We start from the raw sequence: 18,625 nt of genomic DNA, 5'->3' as shown, positions 1-18,625 counted from the left end.
AACTGTCAGCTGCTGTTCCTTATATAAAACTGTTTATTTCACAGAAAACTGTTATTTAAAAATGGACAACTGTTTTTTAAGCAGATAAGTACTGTTATTTTAACCAGCAAACCCTTTTACTTAAATAAATCAACAAATTTTGACAGAAAATTCTATAAAGTTACTTATAACATCCTTGAAGTCGGGACGAGTCAGAAGCAGCATTCTTATACGCTTATACCTATAGACGATGGGATTCGAACCTGGGGCACCTCATTGAGAGAAGGGAGCTCTGCTGTTTCAAATACGTAGCTCTAATGCCTTAGAAACTTGAACTGTTTTTATCTTATAAGTCTTACTTTCTGAAATAATATTTAAGTATAAAAATGTTTAAAATAATAGTGGTCTAACAACAAAACTTAGCAAGAAATTATGGCTTATGAAATATAATAATTGGTTAGAACAGGGATGGCGAACCAATGTCACGCGTGCCATTTATGGCACGCGACACACTATTCTGGGCACGTAACTGATCACAACGTTCACTATGAAGCATATTAACAATTAAATTCAAATTCACAAAAAAATAAACAATTATTAACAAAAAAAATAGTAATTAATGCCAAAAAAACAAACAATTAATAACCATAAGAAACAAGCTAACAATAAATAACCAGCAAAAAAAGATTTAACAGTCCTGCTTTAACTAACATCTTACAACCTAATATAAGTTATTTGTCATCTAATCTGCAACAACGGAAGTCACACTGATGTTACTTTAAGTTGAATTATGCTTATAACTGAGAGATTGAAAAAGTTTTTTTTTTCACGGTAAATAAAGAGTTTTGATTTGTCACGAAGTCAAAATTAATTGACGGCACGTCTATGACCTCATTAAACAATTTTTTGAAAAAATGGCAATTTGGTGCATAAATTTTCGCCACCCCTGAGTTAGAATATCAATTCGACAATAAAATCGAATAGCAGTTTTGTCATTACGGTGTTCAAAACCATAAAATAATTGCTGAAAAATACGAGTAAGTACCGAAAATAAATTGTAAAATGATTTTAAAAAAGGTGGAGTTATCGTACAGTAATCAAAACTGCACGGCAAAAACTAGAATTTGAACTGACGGTTTAAATTCATTTATGATTAAGTTTACAGAGAAAAACCGTTTTGTCAACAAAATAGCTTTAAACCATCAAATATACAGAGAAAGTCCTTAAAATGAACTTTTTTTTCTCCTTTAAGAAGAAGAAGCTAGAAATTATGTATCATCAAATGTAGAAAAATTCCCGGAAATGTCGCTAAAATTTTTCATTCTCAGATTTAGTTAGAACTCGAGCTTAAAGGGTTTTTCCACCTGTAGAGCTGTCTCCCTTCGTTTTCTACGAGGATCCAATCACTACGTTTCTGATTGGACGGTAAGCTGTGACGTCACACTATGCTTTTATAAATAAACTCTCTTCTCTTCCTCAGTTTCTCATCTTGACAAGTTACAGTTAAAGCAATATCAGCAGCACAATTAGAAAATTAATATATCATTTTTACCGGCTTGTGCATGCATTAAGCTCACGGTAAGTTTCATCATCATTTCGTCAAATGCGTAAACTAATTTTTATCCTACTGTTTCAGTTTTCTAAATTTATTTTGTGATTTTTCGAAATTAAAATGTGTTACATAATGGAAAAGTGAAAGCAAATAAATATCAATAAGCAAATGTTGCTTATTTCTTCTAATTAATCATAAAAAGGCTTTTGTAGTTTTATTATTTAAAGGCTATGAATTATTTAAAAATTTAATTATAACATTATAGTTTTCATAACTATGCAAAAGGGAATATTTCTTCAAATCAATTTAAGCTGATGTTTTAATTTTAACCATAAAATTTTGATGTTTTTCATTTGTTGTAATAGCTTTAATTGACTTATTTAATTTAATTTAATTCGTAAAGTTAAAAACAGTTAGTATCATTTTTAGTATGACATTTGTGGTCTAATTTTTGAAATGACTGTTCTTTTTTTTTTTTTCAATTTTAATATATTTCTTAGCAATTCAGAAATTTTTTTAATTCATATCATTTTAAGAAAGTATATTATTAATAATGAAATCTTATTGCTTCAAACTTTTTGATTTGTTATTGTTGTGATATGCTTTTTTCCAAAATATTGTGTTCCATTGTTTCTTTGCGCAGCAACCTGTGGTGTAGCATTTCGTATATTCCGTGTTAAGCGATCAAACAGATTGAAACAACTCTGTTGAAAGATGAGAGTGATATTACCCAAAACTCTCAATGTCATACTACTCATAATTAATTAATTATATGCAAATGTTTTCAAGAAATAACAGAATTTTCAAAAAGCATTATAAGCAATACTGTGATTAATAGTAGATATCGTTAAATCTTATATTTATTCGTTATAGATTATGACAGTAAGAAAGTGTTCAAGATTATGTGATAATAATACATTGTTCATTAATGTTATAGTGTATAAAATGGTGCATTTTGATATATTGATCGAATTTTTACGGACTCAAACTTAATAATTTAAAAGCCTAAACTTAAATATGTTGATCAATAAGTGCAGACGCGATATTTTAAGTAACGAATTAAAACCTAATTTCTCTGAATAAGTTTATATTTTCCCCCCGACGAATTTGGATTCTTGGCTTTCACAATATGAGAAGCAGCTGCATGGTAGGATTGGGTCTCTTTCACGTTAATTTCACTTTCTACGTATTTCGCCCATCTTGTCTCTAAAAATATGGGAAATAGCCGTTATTTAGAATAGCAGGATTGGGTTTCTTTATCTTAATTTAGTTTTCTTGCGTATTTCGCTATATCAGCAAAGTCATATTTTTAAAATTTGTGGTCTCAAAAATTATTTGACTGACTTGATTTAAATTTTGGATTTTATCCTTTCAGCTTCGGTAGATTAAATTGGCATGAAATTTGCATAAATTTTTATTCGAAATTTTTTCAGCCATTACTAAATTGAATAATACAAAATGACTAAAAAAATAATTATTCGCATGGAATTTGTCTTTGGATAAACAGGTATTATAACTTAATGCAAAGCTACTTTATTGTCCCGCAGTGGACTGATCGTTAAGACACGGTTCCCAGCAGATCACTGAAGTCAAGCATCACTGTCTGCGGTCAGTGGGTGGGTGGGTGACCACTTCGATTAGTCTGCGTAGGGACCGAGGGTGTGCGGTATTGGTCCTCGTTAAGCTGTTCTACCGTAAAATGCTCGACTTCGCGTGCAGGTCGTCGGGTTAACGAAGCAGGGGTACCATCCCTTCTGCAGAGGATCAAAATTGTGATGGCATGTCTTCGGATCATCCTCAGGGATGTTTCCCAGACCGTCGCCAATAGCTCATTGTGCGGCTCTAGGGCGACGTAAATTAACTACAACAACAACAGCGATCCACTTTATTAGTTTTTGACCTACGATAAAATACACAAAAAGCGAAATTAATATTACCAAGGTTCCGATTGCTCTTCTGCTTTACTGTTGAGACCCCCGACAAACCATAGTTAGAGGGGTCGAGAATTCAAATCCGTCGTAAAAAAGATGTGTATTATTAAAAGAAAGAATGTACGTTTTTGTCTCTGATTTCGCAGCTTCAGACTTTCATCTTTTATCTTTTCAGACCCTTATTAATTACCATATTTAAGTTAGGCCCACAAACCATTAAGATTAAACTCAAGTACATGAAAATCTAATAATTTGATCCAAAGTCATTTAGGTTGTTTGCCTTTTTTGAGCACTGTACAATTAAAATTAAACTTTATTTATTTGTTGTAATTTAAACAGTCTAATTACCATTACATTTGTAATAAAATATGTACCTTCTAGTATTCTGTACATGATTAAACTGCAAGTTGATGTAGCGAAAGTTATATATTTACTTGAAATTAATCACTCAATCGACAAAGCAACTTTTTTCATATTCATACACTGAGAAGAAAAATATAGTAAAAACTATTAGAATATGGTAAAAAGATAGCTCTATGAAAACATCAAAAAGTTCGGTAGTTTTTACCGAACTGGTTGATTATAACTTTAGGAAAATTAAAAATGAAATAAGGTTTTATAATATATGACAAAATTTGATAAATGTTGTAAAATTTTCTAATTCGATAAAATTTACTTCTCAGTTTTTTTATTTTTTGCTAAATGTGTGGTAATAAGAGCTATAATTTTGAAAACCGGAATTCCAGTAAACTGTTCATCAACAAGATTTTTTTCCCCACGTAGATATTATGTGCAATTGCAATTTTGTTTTTGCACAACTGAATAGCAATTTATATTACCGTACAAAAAACTCGAGTGTTCGTTTTTATTAATGTTATTATTAAAGTCATTTCAACAGCTTAAAGAAACTATGTTTTCAAATGGATCATTATTGTTGTAAATAAAAGTCATTTATTACCAGTCATTTATAACTATTTTTAATTTTAAATCTAGCAATACGCTATTCTTCTTCTTCTCATTCGCACGACAGCCCAGGATGGGCCCTGGCCATCTCACCAAGCCTATGCTAAGACACTAATATGCAATTCACTAATATTAAATTAATCATGAAAACTTTTCCAAAACTTTTGCTAATAATTGCATTTTATTTTATATTTTGTAGAATAATTATTTTTTGTCTACTCTCCATTTCAAGGTTCACTTTACGAGTTGATTACTTGAACTGAGGGTAGATAATACCCTCAGTTCTATGCATGAATATTTTGACAACGTATCATTTTAAAATAATTTTGATGATATTTCAATTGAATCATAAAAATATTGTATTTAAACTATTTTATTACAAAAACAAATTACAATTAAAATCATGGTGACTTAAAATTAGCTCTTTAGCATTTTCTAATTTGAATTTTTTTTATGAGTTTTGATTCTCTTATGTACCCCAACATCAATAAATATATTCTTTTTTTAACTCTAAAATTTAATAACAAGTTATAGTAAGATCAAGATTAGTTCTTAAGTGTTCGAGGAGTTATGGGGAAAAGCATGAAATATTTATTTTTTTTTGTAAAATTAATTTTTGCTATACTATTAAGGTGAATTTTTTTTTACATATGCGCATTATATTTAACTTCATTCGCTTATTAGCTCATTAAAAAAAATTAGTTTAATTTATGATGGTAAACTCCATAATATTTTTTTATGTACAGAATATCCTTTAATCCTCCTCATATATTTTCAGAATCTTTATCGAAAGTGTAGATAAAACAGCATAAGTTAATATTTAAAACATATATATATAAATATCTTAACGAAATCTGACAAAACACTACTGAGAAAGGCGGACAGAAAATTAAAACCAGTTTGATTGCTGTTTGAAACTTGAATCGCTATCAAATCTTCATTATTTCGCGGAACGTGAAATTTTTGTTAAAAAAAAACCGCATTTCATATCTTTCTTTCTCAAGAACTATTTGACTGATTTCGTACAAAATCTTGTATTTTATAATTTAAAATTACATAGTTTCAAATGGTGCAAAAATTTATATGCTTTGCAATTCAAAACTTTTTTGGCCATTATTAAATGGCTTCATGTGTTTCTTTAGCCAAAATTTCCAGCAGCTCTCTTGACTAAATTATAATTGGAATTACCGTACATTAGATAATTTTCTTTCTAGTAAAATAAGAAAACTACATTATTATAAAGTCTATTTCTATTGGGAAAAAAAACCCACAACACTGGTTTATAAAATCAAAATATACGGTATTTAAACCACTCATACGGCAATGCTTTCCGTTTGTAACGGTCTACCGGAAATTCAGGTTTTAAAAATTATAGTTCTTATTATCACACATTTAGTAAAAGATACAAAATTGAGAAGTACTATTCACCAAATAAGTAGTTTTTATGCCCTAAAGTAACATGATAAATTACCATATTTCACCACATTTACTAAATTTTATCACTTATTAGAAAATAAAAAATTTTTATTAATTTTACCAAAATCACTACCAAATCATTTCGATAAGATTTATCGAATATAGTTTTAGATCTTGCTCACATACTTCTGAATCTTGGTCAGGGCCACAGTAAAAATACATAAAAACTGGAAAGCAATAACTAGCATACTTCAATATATTTTTATTCAGCCCCGCTTTTTCATTTGATTACTTGAAAGAAAAGAAAAAGAAATCAACATCATTCAATTTAATTCGAATTCAGTGACTTTTGTTACTCTTCCAACAGATGGCATCAATACATTGTCATACATTTACTAATAATAACAAAACTGAGAATTAAGTTTTACCGAGTAAATTTTTTTAATCCGATGCTTTAAGGTATTGTGATAAAGTTACCAAATTTTACCTCATTAACTACACAACATTTGGTTAAAAAGCATTTATAAGATTAAAAAAAACATATTTTATTGTTAATTTAACCGAATTCATTACCAATTCACTTCGGTAAAATTGACCGAGATTTTGGTGATTCCATAGTGCTAGAAACGCGGTAAATTTTACCAGATGCGAATAGTTTTGACCATACTTTTATTTTTCTCAGTGCAACTATCCTCCATATTTTGATGGAATCTAAATCCGTCGAAAAGGAAGTATATTTATTCAGAGAAAATGCATTTTTGTGAGTGATTTCGTAAATTAAAATATCGTCTACGCTAATTATTTAGTATATTTGAGCCATTAAGATTGGTACATAGTTCGTGAAAATCCGATTTTAAAATAAAAGTTATTCTGAGTAATATAAAAATATATGTTTTTGAACACTATACAATTTATTTATAATTGATAAACGTTCAAAAGATATTGTTATTATTTACGTCGATAAATTTAAAAACTTACTAATTTTTTTTCTGGTATCACGTCTCTAATCTTTTATTTAGGAAGCACTTATTATAAAGAAATTTTTTTTCCGAAATAAACTAAAGTAAGTAATAAGATTTCGAGCTAATAGTAAAATGTTATAGTTTAATTATTTAACATTTTAAAAATCTCTTATGGCGTTAAAGGAAATACATATTATTGAAAAATATCTACAATTATTTATATAATAATAAATATTTGTATAATCATAAATATTTATATTCTAAATATTGATAATTTTAAAGAAATCATATTTTTAAAATTCGATTTCTTAGGAACTATTTGAGCGATTTTGCTGAAATTTTATATTTTGTCGTGTAAAATTATATTCTTTATCGAGAGATAAAAATTTGTATACCCTACAATTCAATATGTTTTCGACCATTTTTAAATAAAATAATAAACAAAAATAAATCTTTACTAAAAGTTACATTTTGCATGGAATTATCTTTGGATAAACGAATTTTAAAATCGTGTGAAAAATTTTTTGAATTCGCTTAATAAGTTCTCGAGGAAATAATCTCGCGAAGGTCTCTCAAAATACGCAAAAAATAAAATTAACGTTAAGGGGATGAAACTTTAGACAGCTCCCCTAACCAAACTATGGGGACCATATTTTCCAGATTGCGGCTACTTATAATTTCGGGATCAGAATTTCGAATTCGTAGGAAAAAAAAAGTATATTTATTCAGATGAAGTACGTTTTTGCGTCGTATTTCGTAACTTAAAATAACGTCTTTACGAATAAATTCGCATATTTGAGGTCACCTCTTTGAACCTTTAAATCCTAGAACTTGAATGTCTGATCATAAGATCAAAAATTATCTAGGGTGTGCCGTTTTTTATTTTGCTCACTGTAGAACTATGATGGTTAGTGCATCTTACTATACCTACCGGAGGTCATTGGTTCGAATCTTACCAGTATTCAACAAATATCTCTCACATTTCTTCTCAACATATATTTTTAGACTAAGCATTTTGATGAAAAATTAGTATATTCTTTTTAAATTTTGAAATCAAGGATTTTTAAATTCAATTACCGTTTGTTTCAAGGATATTTTGATGCATGTTTGCTTAATTTGGAGAAATCCTTTTTTCTGTGTAATACATTTTAATTTTGAACTATAGGTTCTCACGGGTTATTTTTCTATATAACACTAAAACATCAATGGCAACATTAATAATGCAAAATCGTTTCTCTTTTTTTTTTCTTTGCTCATTTTTATTGGTCTGTAATTCACATGATATAATTTTTGAAATAACAAAGATGATAGAGATTCCTTTTATTTATATAAACATTAAATTTACATACCTTCCATACGCATTTTTAACCGATAAGTAGTTTATTTATTCTTTACTTAACTATTTTTTCCTTAAGTTACTAGTCCCGCAGTGGACTGATCGTTCAGACACGGTTCCCAGCAGATCACCGAAGTCAAGCATCACTGGCTACGGTTAGTGTGCTGGTGGGTGACCACTTGGATCAGTCTGAGTAGGGACCGAGGGTGTGCGGTATTGGTCCTCGTTCTACCGTAAAGTGGTCGACTTCGCGTGCAAGTCGCCGGGTTACCGAACCGGGGGTGCCCGGTCATGTCTTCGGATCATCTTCAGGGATGTCTCCCAGACCGTCGCCATATAGCCCATTGTGCGACGTAAATGTGCGACGTAAATGATCAACAACAACAACAACCTTAAGTTACTAAACCCGTATGGAGAGCCGCGATGGCTCAGGGGATAGAGGTATCAATTTCCAATGAGGTGAACCGGGGTTCGATCCCGGCGGTACAAATTCCGCATCCGGCTTGAACCGACCACAGTGCTGACGTGAAATATCCTCAGTGGTTGACGGATAATGAGTTAGACTCCCCTTACCGTCAGGCTAATCGTGGGAGGTTTTCGCGGTCTTCCTCTCCATGTAACGCAAATTCGGGCTAGCTCCATCAAAAAGTCCTCCACGAAGAGAAATTTCTCCCAATACTTGATCCAGGAGTTCCCTTGTCTTCTGAATTGAACATTAGTTGTCGTAAACTCAAAAATTGGGTCATCTGTTCAAGGACGATTATAAAATAAAATAAACCCGTATTGGTATCTAAATAAATATATTTTATTCTTATTCTTTCTAACTATTATTCTCTACTATTATGTTTATGATTTTGATTAGCCGGTAAATTAAAGCCTCAGAATTAAAGGCGGTGTTCTTTTATCATAAAGTAATCTTATGCTAAATACGCAATACTTCATGACTGGAAAATTTCAAATTGTATCAAGTTGAAATCATTTTACAACAATTAAGCACTAAATACCTACGTTATTTTTAAAATAGTATGCAATCTAAAACTAGTAATATATGCAGTTAATAATATATGTAGTTAAAACAATGAATAGTGAAATGTAAAATGCCATTTTGAAACAACTATTTGCAAGATTTAAAAAAAATTATTTAGGGATTTCTTAAAAAAGTGTTGATCAGTTGCAATGATAAACGAAAAAAATAATAAGTTTTACATTTCATTCCAATAGAATCGAATCGAGAATTAAATTTGCGAAATCAAATTTTTGTTAATGGAATAAAAATCTTGGGAAAATCCATTTAATATTTTTATTAACTTTTTGGTATAATTTTTATTTAATGCTTTCTGTCAATCTGATTATCAAGAAGAAAAAATAATAACGTAGCAAACATTTTAGCCACTTAGTTTAGCAAGCCAGAGCTCCCTATTCTTTTATAATAAGTTAAATATTTACTAGGATTCAATTGATACATTTAACAATGAGAGTTAAAATTATTTTTAAAATTTAAAAAATAAACTCTTTCAGAAATTGTTATTGTGCTGAGATTAGAATCAAGTGTTTGACGGTCAGTTTAAGATAAGGATATTGATAACAGACGCCGGGTAGACTTCTAGAATATGTTATTCTGTTGGCATAGCAACTGAAAAGCCTGGTAACATTCTAAGGAACAAAATAGCTTGAAATTCTGTCATTAAAGTAATCATTTTAACCCATTCACAAAGATAAAATTTTAATATTGAAAAAATTCTGTTACCCTAGAATCTCTCCCTGTGTGTATATATATATATTAGTCGGACTTCGATTTAACGAACTTCCATTTTGCGAATTTCTCTATTTTGCAAATTTTTTTTAGGAACCAAGAACATTTTGAAAATTTCGTCGTAAAATAACTTCCAAATAGCGAAGTGAATTTTCTATTTAACAAATTTTTCTTTGAGATCCACTTTCCCTATTTCCCACTTCCCTATTTAACTTCCACTTTCCCTATTTAAAATTACTTTGCAGTTATAATTTTAAACAGCAAATAAATGCAGTCAAAATTTTGTGCATAAATTTAGCTGTTTTTAGTTGAAAATGTATGTAGCATGATAGTGTAACATTGGATAATGTTTTGCTCTATTCTTGTTTTCCATGTGGATTTATTTTATGGCTAAGATTTATAAAATAAGTAGTAGATGCTAGTTTACAAGGCGTATCAATTGCTTTCTTAATCATGTCTAGTGTTTATGAATTTAATACCTGTTTTGTGTTGTTTAAGCATTTTAAAAGGAGATTTCTACTTAACGAACTTATTATCGGGATTTAGCAACTTCGTTAAATAAAGGTTCGACTGTATATATATATATATATATATATATATATATATATATTTGGTCAGAATATATATATATATATATATATATATATATATATATATATATATATATATATATATATATATATATATATATATATATATATATATATATATATATATATATATATATATATATATATATATTTGGTCAGAATATATATATATATATATATATATATATATATATATATATATATATATATATATTCTGACCAAATCCTGACCATATCCCCCCTCATATCTTAAGGGTGAAGAATTTGAATCTGTTTAAAAAAAGGTATGCATGCAAAGATATGAATATAAAAAAAAGCTTATAACCAGCATTTATCCAGGTTCTTATACTCAATACTCTTAGCTTCAATGTGGTACTTAAAAAAAAAGGAATTTCTTGATATAATTTCAATGAATAATTTAGGTTATGAGTAAATCAGGCAAGAATGCATAATATAGTCTTGCAAAATAAACCTGCATGAACCAGCTGACTTTTTTCCATCCACCCACCTACTTCAGAACAACAACAAAATAAACGTATCTGACGTTAGAACCCCACCGGAATTCACAAGATAATTCGACGACTAAAAAACAAAATGCATATCTAAGCTGTCAACCTAAAAAGAATTTGTTTATTCAACTGAAAACGCGCTTTTACAGTTCCTTTCCTTAGTCACACATGTCACGATGCAACAACACAGCTGTTGCTTAGCGAGTGACAATAAAAATTTATTGCGAAGAATGAAAGAAAGTTAAATTGCTCTTCCTATGATTTTATTTCTCAGGTGTACCTCCTTTTTTATTTTAGAAAATGTAGTTCATTAAACTTACTGATTTTAGATGTGATGATTCATGATAAGCTCTGAAAAACAGTTCGAATTAGAAAAGAAAACAAACTAATAATATTGTTATTATTACCAATAAAATAATGATTCGAGATGGTAAATCATGATACTAAACACAGAATGATCATAAATTTCAATTTCATTTAGTTACATGCTTGCAATGTCAGTTTTAAGATCCTTGACTCATTTTTTACAAAAAAAAATGAACAGAAAAGTGATGCCTTATTATGACTGAGTAGTTATTTTAAAAATAGTTATTTTCTTTAAATTTATAAAAGTTTAACATGAAAAAAAACCATGAAAAATATGTCAGAATAGTACGTAAATGAAAAAAGCATCTATTTGCCACCATTCGCAACCAGTTTCATAGCCCTTATGAACTTGCATATATATTTATATATTAAGGGGCCCGGAAAGTAATGTCGTTTCGCTGCATTAAATATTCGGTTGTCTTAAAAACCAATTCATTTTCTTCGATCCATTTTGATTTATTTTCGATCCGGTATTGAAATGTTGTTGCTAACGAGGGTGAATACATTATTGATTTAAAATAAAATCTTGATAAAAAATATCAAAAGCACTGAAACGACATTACCTTCTGGTATATATATATATATATTGTATGTATGATTTTTAAAGAATGAGTTACGATAACGTCATGAATGTCCTTAAATACTTAACTATTAATCACGATTCATACAATAGTTAACACAACGAATTAACGGGAATCAAACAATGAGAACTGAAAGGAGTTACTTAATAAAGTTTAAATTTGAATAAAACAAAATAATTATACTTGTTTTTATAAGTATACTTGACACTCAACTGCGAAATATATCAAGCAAATCTAAAATCATTTTAGTGGAGCTAATGTTTACACAACCAACATTTGAGTTGTTGCTACCATATATTTTAATCAACGTATTTCACTTCAACTCTTTGACGCAGAATTTGTATTAATCATATTATTCATACTTTTTTCGTTATTTTGTATTAATTTGTGTCAAAATATGCGAAAAGTATTATACTTAGCATTTTGAAATGCAGCGGTGTATTTTTCCAAGTTAAAGGTGAAATTTTCTAACCCTGGCTCACTTTCACACGATGAGTTTTCAAATTAATACTTATCAATTATTCAGTTGTAAGAGTAACATTTATTCATCATTGAAAATTTTTTAATTTTCAAAATTAATTATTGTTAAATTTTTGAACATGAATGAATAAAAATTCAAACTACTTTTTTTTGGATCGTATATTTTAGTCCAAGTCATTAGTTATCCTTTTTGGATATTTTAGTCCAAATATAAATCCGATAATCTAACAAATTCGTTTTAGTAACTATTAGATTTTTTTTTATATTTAAGAAATACCAAAATATTTTTTTACTTGTAATTATAGAGTCAGAAAAAAATATACATAAAATGGATAGCGATGCCTAATCTGTGTCAAAAGTTTTAAAAAAAATTTTGACGATAAACATCTAAATAATAATTGTATTTCGTAGGGTAAAGAAAAAAATATCCTATTTACCAGAAAGGATAAGAAAAAGGATAAGAAAAAAACTTCCATCTCATTTAGTTACCAGTTAAAAATAAGTAAATAAATTGATCTAGTAGAAAAAGTAAAGAAGTCAAAGTTAACTAATAAGATTCATATGAAGTTCGTTAAGTGTTTTTCCACGTTTTGTATAATCCTAACGAAGCGAAATTTTTTTCAAGATATACTGGAGAATTACGCAAACTTCTGCATCTTCCAACAAAATAAGCTATTTTACCAGCTGAAAGAAAGAGCTAAAGACGTCAAAAGAAAATATATGGTTGCGTAAGGCTTGTTTAATGAAACGCTTCTGTCTTATAATCAGTGCAATTGAAAGTTTAAGAACATAAATTTAATCGCTTGAAATTACATAAATTGTAAATTTACAGTACAGTGTTATGTGAGCGCTAATTATTTAATTATAACTGAAGGGGAAAAGAATCATAATTTTGTAAATTATTTATTTTACCCTTTAAATCCATTTGTGTCTAGCGTCCTTTTTTTTTAAAAAAAAGGGGGGGCAGTTCCTTATTTCAAATCCAAAAAAAAGTGGTGTGTTTCATTATTAGGATTTATTTTGTTTAAACTAGATAGTTTTGCTTACAATAATATATATTAAGTGAAATGCTTGTATTTTGATCTGAAGTGGTGTCACAATGGTGCATTAAGTCTTAAGTTGTGACCTTTAAGCATTTTAGTGCCTAAAGTCCTTTCATAAGGACAGTTTCTTATTTCAAATCCAAAAAAAATTGGCGTGTTTCATAATTAGGATTTAGTTTGCTAAAAAAGAAAACAGTTTTGTCTACCATTATATATAAATAGTATGGATGCTTGCATTTAAATCTGAAGTGGTGTCACAATGGTGCATTAAGACTTAAGTTGTAACCTATAAACACTTCTGTGCCTAAAGTCCTTTTAAAAGGACAGTTTCTTATTTCAAATCCAAACAAAATTGGCGTGTTTCATTATTAGGATTTATTTTGCAAAAACAAGATAATTCTGCCTACCCTAATATATAAATAGTATAAATATTTTTTTTTAAATGGCGGGCACTTGCGATGTATTGTCCCATTGGCCTCTTAATGCCAGAACTGCTACTCTCCTCTCGTTGCCAGGTACCAGCCACGGCAGTAGAGCAGCGTCGCCCACGTCGCACAACCACAAACCCGTTTATAAGGCGGGTCACATTCACACAAAGGACATAGAACACAGAGAGAAAGAAACATCCATGCCCCGAGCAGGATTCGAACCCGCAACCATCGGCTCCGCAGTCAGGCACGCTAACCAATTGGCCACCTGGTCGGCATGGTATAAATATTTGTATTTGCATTCTAAAGTGTCGTCACTATGGTGTATTAAATCTTAAGTTGTAGGTAACAGAAAAAATTTCTCTTGGTGCTCTATTTAATCAAACACGAGTTTCACTGAGAGTTAATATCTTATTCTTAATGATTGTTTCTCTTTTATTCCTTTACGTCAGGTAATGTGGACAGTTAGATCAATGATGGCAGTTTTCCTGACGTATGGTCCCCGAAACAGTATTAAAAAAAATATTTACGATTTTTTCCGCATACGTAAAACGAATATTACAATATTAAATGAATCTATAATTATTTTATATTTTTAATCTACATTTTAAATGTAAAGTCATTCGTTGGAAATTTTTTCCGAGCTATACGTTCAGCCTTCTCGAAAAATATAGCTTAGAAAAATACAATTTTGAATTTTTTTCTGGACACACATTTTCAGAAACAACGCAAAGATTTAGAAATATGAGTACTTCGATATTTTTGCACCCCATAAATATATTTGGTGCAGCTTTTTAGGGTATTAAGGCGCCTTTTAAGGAAGAAAAAAAAAACAATTTTTCCGAAACTCTAGAATGGCTTAAACTCTTAATGCTATTTCTTCATTTCTGACATAAAAACCTAACTACTTTTTTTTTCATTAAGTAACTGTCTTCAGTCTTTTTATTCTTAAACAAGCAACCATTAAGAAAGGTTGTCGAAATCAGGAGAAATTTGTGTATCCAGATTTAAGATAATGTTGGTCAACAGAAAACATTCCAAATAAATTTATATTTTCCTTGAAGCGAGTTACGAAATAACGAAATAAAACGGATATTGAAGGAGCTGAAATTAGCTTTTGGTAAACATTAACTCCTTGATTACTCCTAACTTACCAAATTAAACGAAGTTATAACTTTCTAGCTCAATCTAACGGCTTCCTGTTATCCCTTCTCATTTGAAAATTCCGACAACTTGAGCTGACAGGGATTATATTAAGCCGTCTGGCTTTGATTTTATATCTGAAAAAAAAATCTAAATGTAAGTATCGGGGGAAAAAATTGATTAACTGTTAAATAGAATTTTAATCAGATTTGCTTCAAACAAACTTTTTGGTAGTCTTAAATAAGAAGAAAAACCCTTATAATTGAATATAAATACAGAATTTAAGCAAGATTATATTAGATTATAATATATAAGATAGATAAGATAAGATATAAGATTATATATGAGATGAGATTATATATGATATTAGCGTAGCACTAATTATCCTTTAGTAAAAGATAATTCGCAATTTCAAGAGAAATTCTTCTTCTTTTTTTATGACTTTACTATAATGAGTTCCAAATTCGACTGAAATATTTATCGTGAAAAGAGATCTTTTTTTTAAAAACTTTTACTATAAGTTTTTGTAATTTGTTACGGGGAAAATTAATAGAAATAAAAAACGTTCAATCTAAAGATTAAATATAAAAAACAATTTTTAAAACTTAGTTTTTTTTAGTAGATTGAAATGGAGACAGAGTAGTCCATTAGTGATTTGAGAATTCTACTTAGAGGATGAGTACGCGGAATTTTCTTAGAAATCGGGAGGTAATTCACGCACTACAATAAAAATTGCATCTGGCTATAAATTCGTTAGAAAACGATTGAAAATAGTATTGTTCTCAGGTAAAAAAAAGCACCAGATATGATTTGAGCACTATAATTAGTCAATTAACTGACCACAGAGATTTTGCCCTTTCCAGGGGCCTCTCGAACGCTTTCCCGTACGCATGTTCTGCGTAAGTTCTATTGAATACCAGGGTGGCCACTGAACAAGGAAATTAGGGAAAAGTCGGAGAAATGTCTGGCAATTTAATTAAAATAACCAGAAATTCAGGGGAAAATGAATTAATCTGAGGTACTAAAGTCGAATATTTTTTTGTAAAAAAATTTTCTAGTTATTTTTTAATGTTCGTTTAATTTTCAACTCTAATAGATAGTATAAGTGTTTTGTAATATAGTTTTTGTATAAAAAAGGCATAACTGAAAAATTATTAATGAATTTAATGCCAATGGTTACGAAAATAAGGAACATTCAATTAAATCAGTCTGGAAAAAAAATCCGAATTTTTTTTCTGAGTGCTTGTAGCCACCCTGTTTGTTTTGTGGTAGCTCCGCTGTGAAGTGTGAGTGGAATGCTACGTGAATATGCAAAATCTCCCTAAAATTTTTATTTCGCTATAAAATGACATTTATCGTCCATAGCTAATAGGAAAGTTGTCGCAATTTCAATGGTTAGATTCTATCCTCACGGTCACTAAAAAGAGATTTTTTTAAAAAAAAAAATCGGTAAAATGGTACGATTGGAAAAAAAGCAGTAGTTTTTCTAACTTATAATGTTGCTAAATATGTCAAATAAAATACTGGTGAGTTAATATTCAAATATATATTAACTCTGATGCTTATAAATGTAAATGGAAAAATATTTTCGTCATTTTCTGCAGAACTTATTTTTTGGAGAGATAGGTCGATGTTATGGAGGTAGTACTGGAACGAGTACATCTAGTTTTCAAAATTAGTGACTGTATTAACTCATTGATAAAATCTACAAAATAAGTTTTTTTTACAGTTTTGGCATAGATATATTATTATTATTAAAATAAATGAAGTTATCGTTCGGTGCTTGTATTTATTTTTAATAATTTTACCATATTTAATAACCTTGTTTTAATAACCAATTTTGCCATAAATTTAAGACTGCGTATTTCTAATGATACCAATATAATGTCACATTATAAATTCTGAATTAATTTTTATTTTTTTATTTTTAGAGAAATATGTATGTATAGAAAAGAGTTTTGTCATGATCAAAGAAGTTGAAGTTCAATAATTTTTAATGCTTGAAGTTCAACAATTCGAAAAACTCTTTTGGAAAGAAAGAAACTAGAATTAATGTTGCTCTCACAAGTGATTTGAACTTCTGAGATCAAGCAAGTAAAACTATTATATAACAAACATTGATAACCAGCCTCCTAAATTTTTCATCAATCTTACTATTGTAGAAAGATGCCGAGCACGCGCACCGAATCAATCACAAATGTGGAGCCAGTCATGAACATTCTTAAGGTAGCTGACCACCCAAAAGTCGTAGTAATGGGAGCTGCTGGTGTTGGCAAAACTTCAATTGTGTGTCAGTTTCTTTATGAGAGATTCCCTCTTGATCATATCCCAACAGTGGAAGAGATGCATAAGACTGTTTACGATATCTCTGGCTCTAAGTTGTCCTTGGATCTTTTAGACACAAGTGGCTCCTTCCAGTTCCCAGCCATGAGAGAGCTGGCTATTAAAACCTGTGATGCTTTCGTTCTAGTCTACGCCATCAATGATGCTGAGTCTTTCCAATATGTCTGCTTCTTGAGAGATCTCATTTATGAATTACGTCCAAATGAAACGAAGATTCCAATTGTCATTGTTGGCAACAAGTGTGACCTAGAAGAGTCTAGAGCTGTTTCCAAAGACATTACCGAATCGGTGGTCACAATCGACTGGGAAAATGGCTTTGTGGAAGCATCCGCAAAAGAAAATTTCAATATCGTGGAGATATTCAAAACTGTCCTCATTCAAGCGCACGTCTGCTATTCTTTGGTACCATTAATTGAGAGAAGAAAGTCTTTGCCAAACAGCTCTACTTGCCCCCAAGTGAGGCATACTTTGGTCCAAAAACGCCACAGTTGCACCATCCAGTAATATCCCCTTTCTCTCTCTCATCTATGGCGTAAAGTGATATGTGATAATAAGTATTTGTGATTTTGAATTCTTCACAAACAATTTGTATTTAAACTCATATTTATTGAATAAATGTGCAGGAATGGTGCTCTGAATAATTATATTATATTATATACTTGAATTCACAAAGTCTTCTAATCAGGAAAAAAATAAATAAAGACAACTTAATTTTTTGTCCCAATTTTTGCTATTCAAATGTTTCCTGCTAGAAAGTTTTGCAAGATTTTTTTTTTTTTTTTTTACTCTTAGTTTTTCAAAGCTATGCCATTTTGTGTTCGCAATTACAATTTAAAGGAAGTTAAATCAAATTTTTTAGAGCTGCCTTTTAACACGATGTTTATAAATATTTTTGCCTTTCAATATGAGAGTGATATATGAGATAATACCATGGTCCTCAATATTTAGTGACAATTCTTCTCTTCCAAGGTCTCATCTATATGCTTTCTGTCTCTTTATCATGTTTATTTTTAAAGAGTATTGAATAGCATTGATATTTATTCTGGTTAATATTGTTTTCTTAATCCAAGTAAAAGATTTGAATGTTTGGAGAAGCTATTCAAGAAACATTTAAGTTTGGATTAAAAGCATTTTGAATTCATCCAACTTAACAATGGGAGTATATTAAAAATATGCTTTCCTGAATTAGTACTGTTATTAACACCATTTTTTCCCCATCCAGTTAATTTGTTAAGTGAATTACATTTTTA

General features: G+C 29.6%; 1 protein-coding gene across 1 annotated transcript; it reads left to right on the top strand.

The window, feature by feature from the left end:
- The first annotated feature begins 1,419 nt into the window (after positions 1-1,419).
- Positions 1,420-18,013, top strand: LOC107455635 (ras-related protein Rap-1). The gene is made up of 2 exons (XM_016073270.4): positions 1,420-1,557; positions 16,964-18,013. The coding sequence occupies exon 2, from the start codon at positions 17,199-17,201 to the stop codon at positions 17,877-17,879; it is 681 nt and encodes a 226-aa protein (XP_015928756.1). The 5' UTR covers positions 1,420-1,557; positions 16,964-17,198; the 3' UTR covers positions 17,880-18,013.
- The last annotated feature ends 612 nt before the right edge of the window (positions 18,014-18,625 follow it).

The sequence above is a fragment of the Parasteatoda tepidariorum genome, chromosome 7 (assembly GCF_982258835.1).
Source record: "Parasteatoda tepidariorum strain Cologne lab strain chromosome 7, Ptep-v5.0, whole genome shotgun sequence".
Taxonomy (NCBI): Eukaryota; Metazoa; Arthropoda; class Arachnida; order Araneae; family Theridiidae; genus Parasteatoda; species Parasteatoda tepidariorum.
Note: the sequence above shows the minus strand (reverse complement) of the source record. Positions and strands in the feature narration are given on the sequence as shown.

What these genes read in the sequence shown, in the direction of transcription:
- LOC107455635 (XM_016073270.4), top strand. Translation starts at nt 17,199, where the DNA reads ATGCCGAGCACGCGCACCGAATCAATCACAAATGTGGAGCCAGTCATG.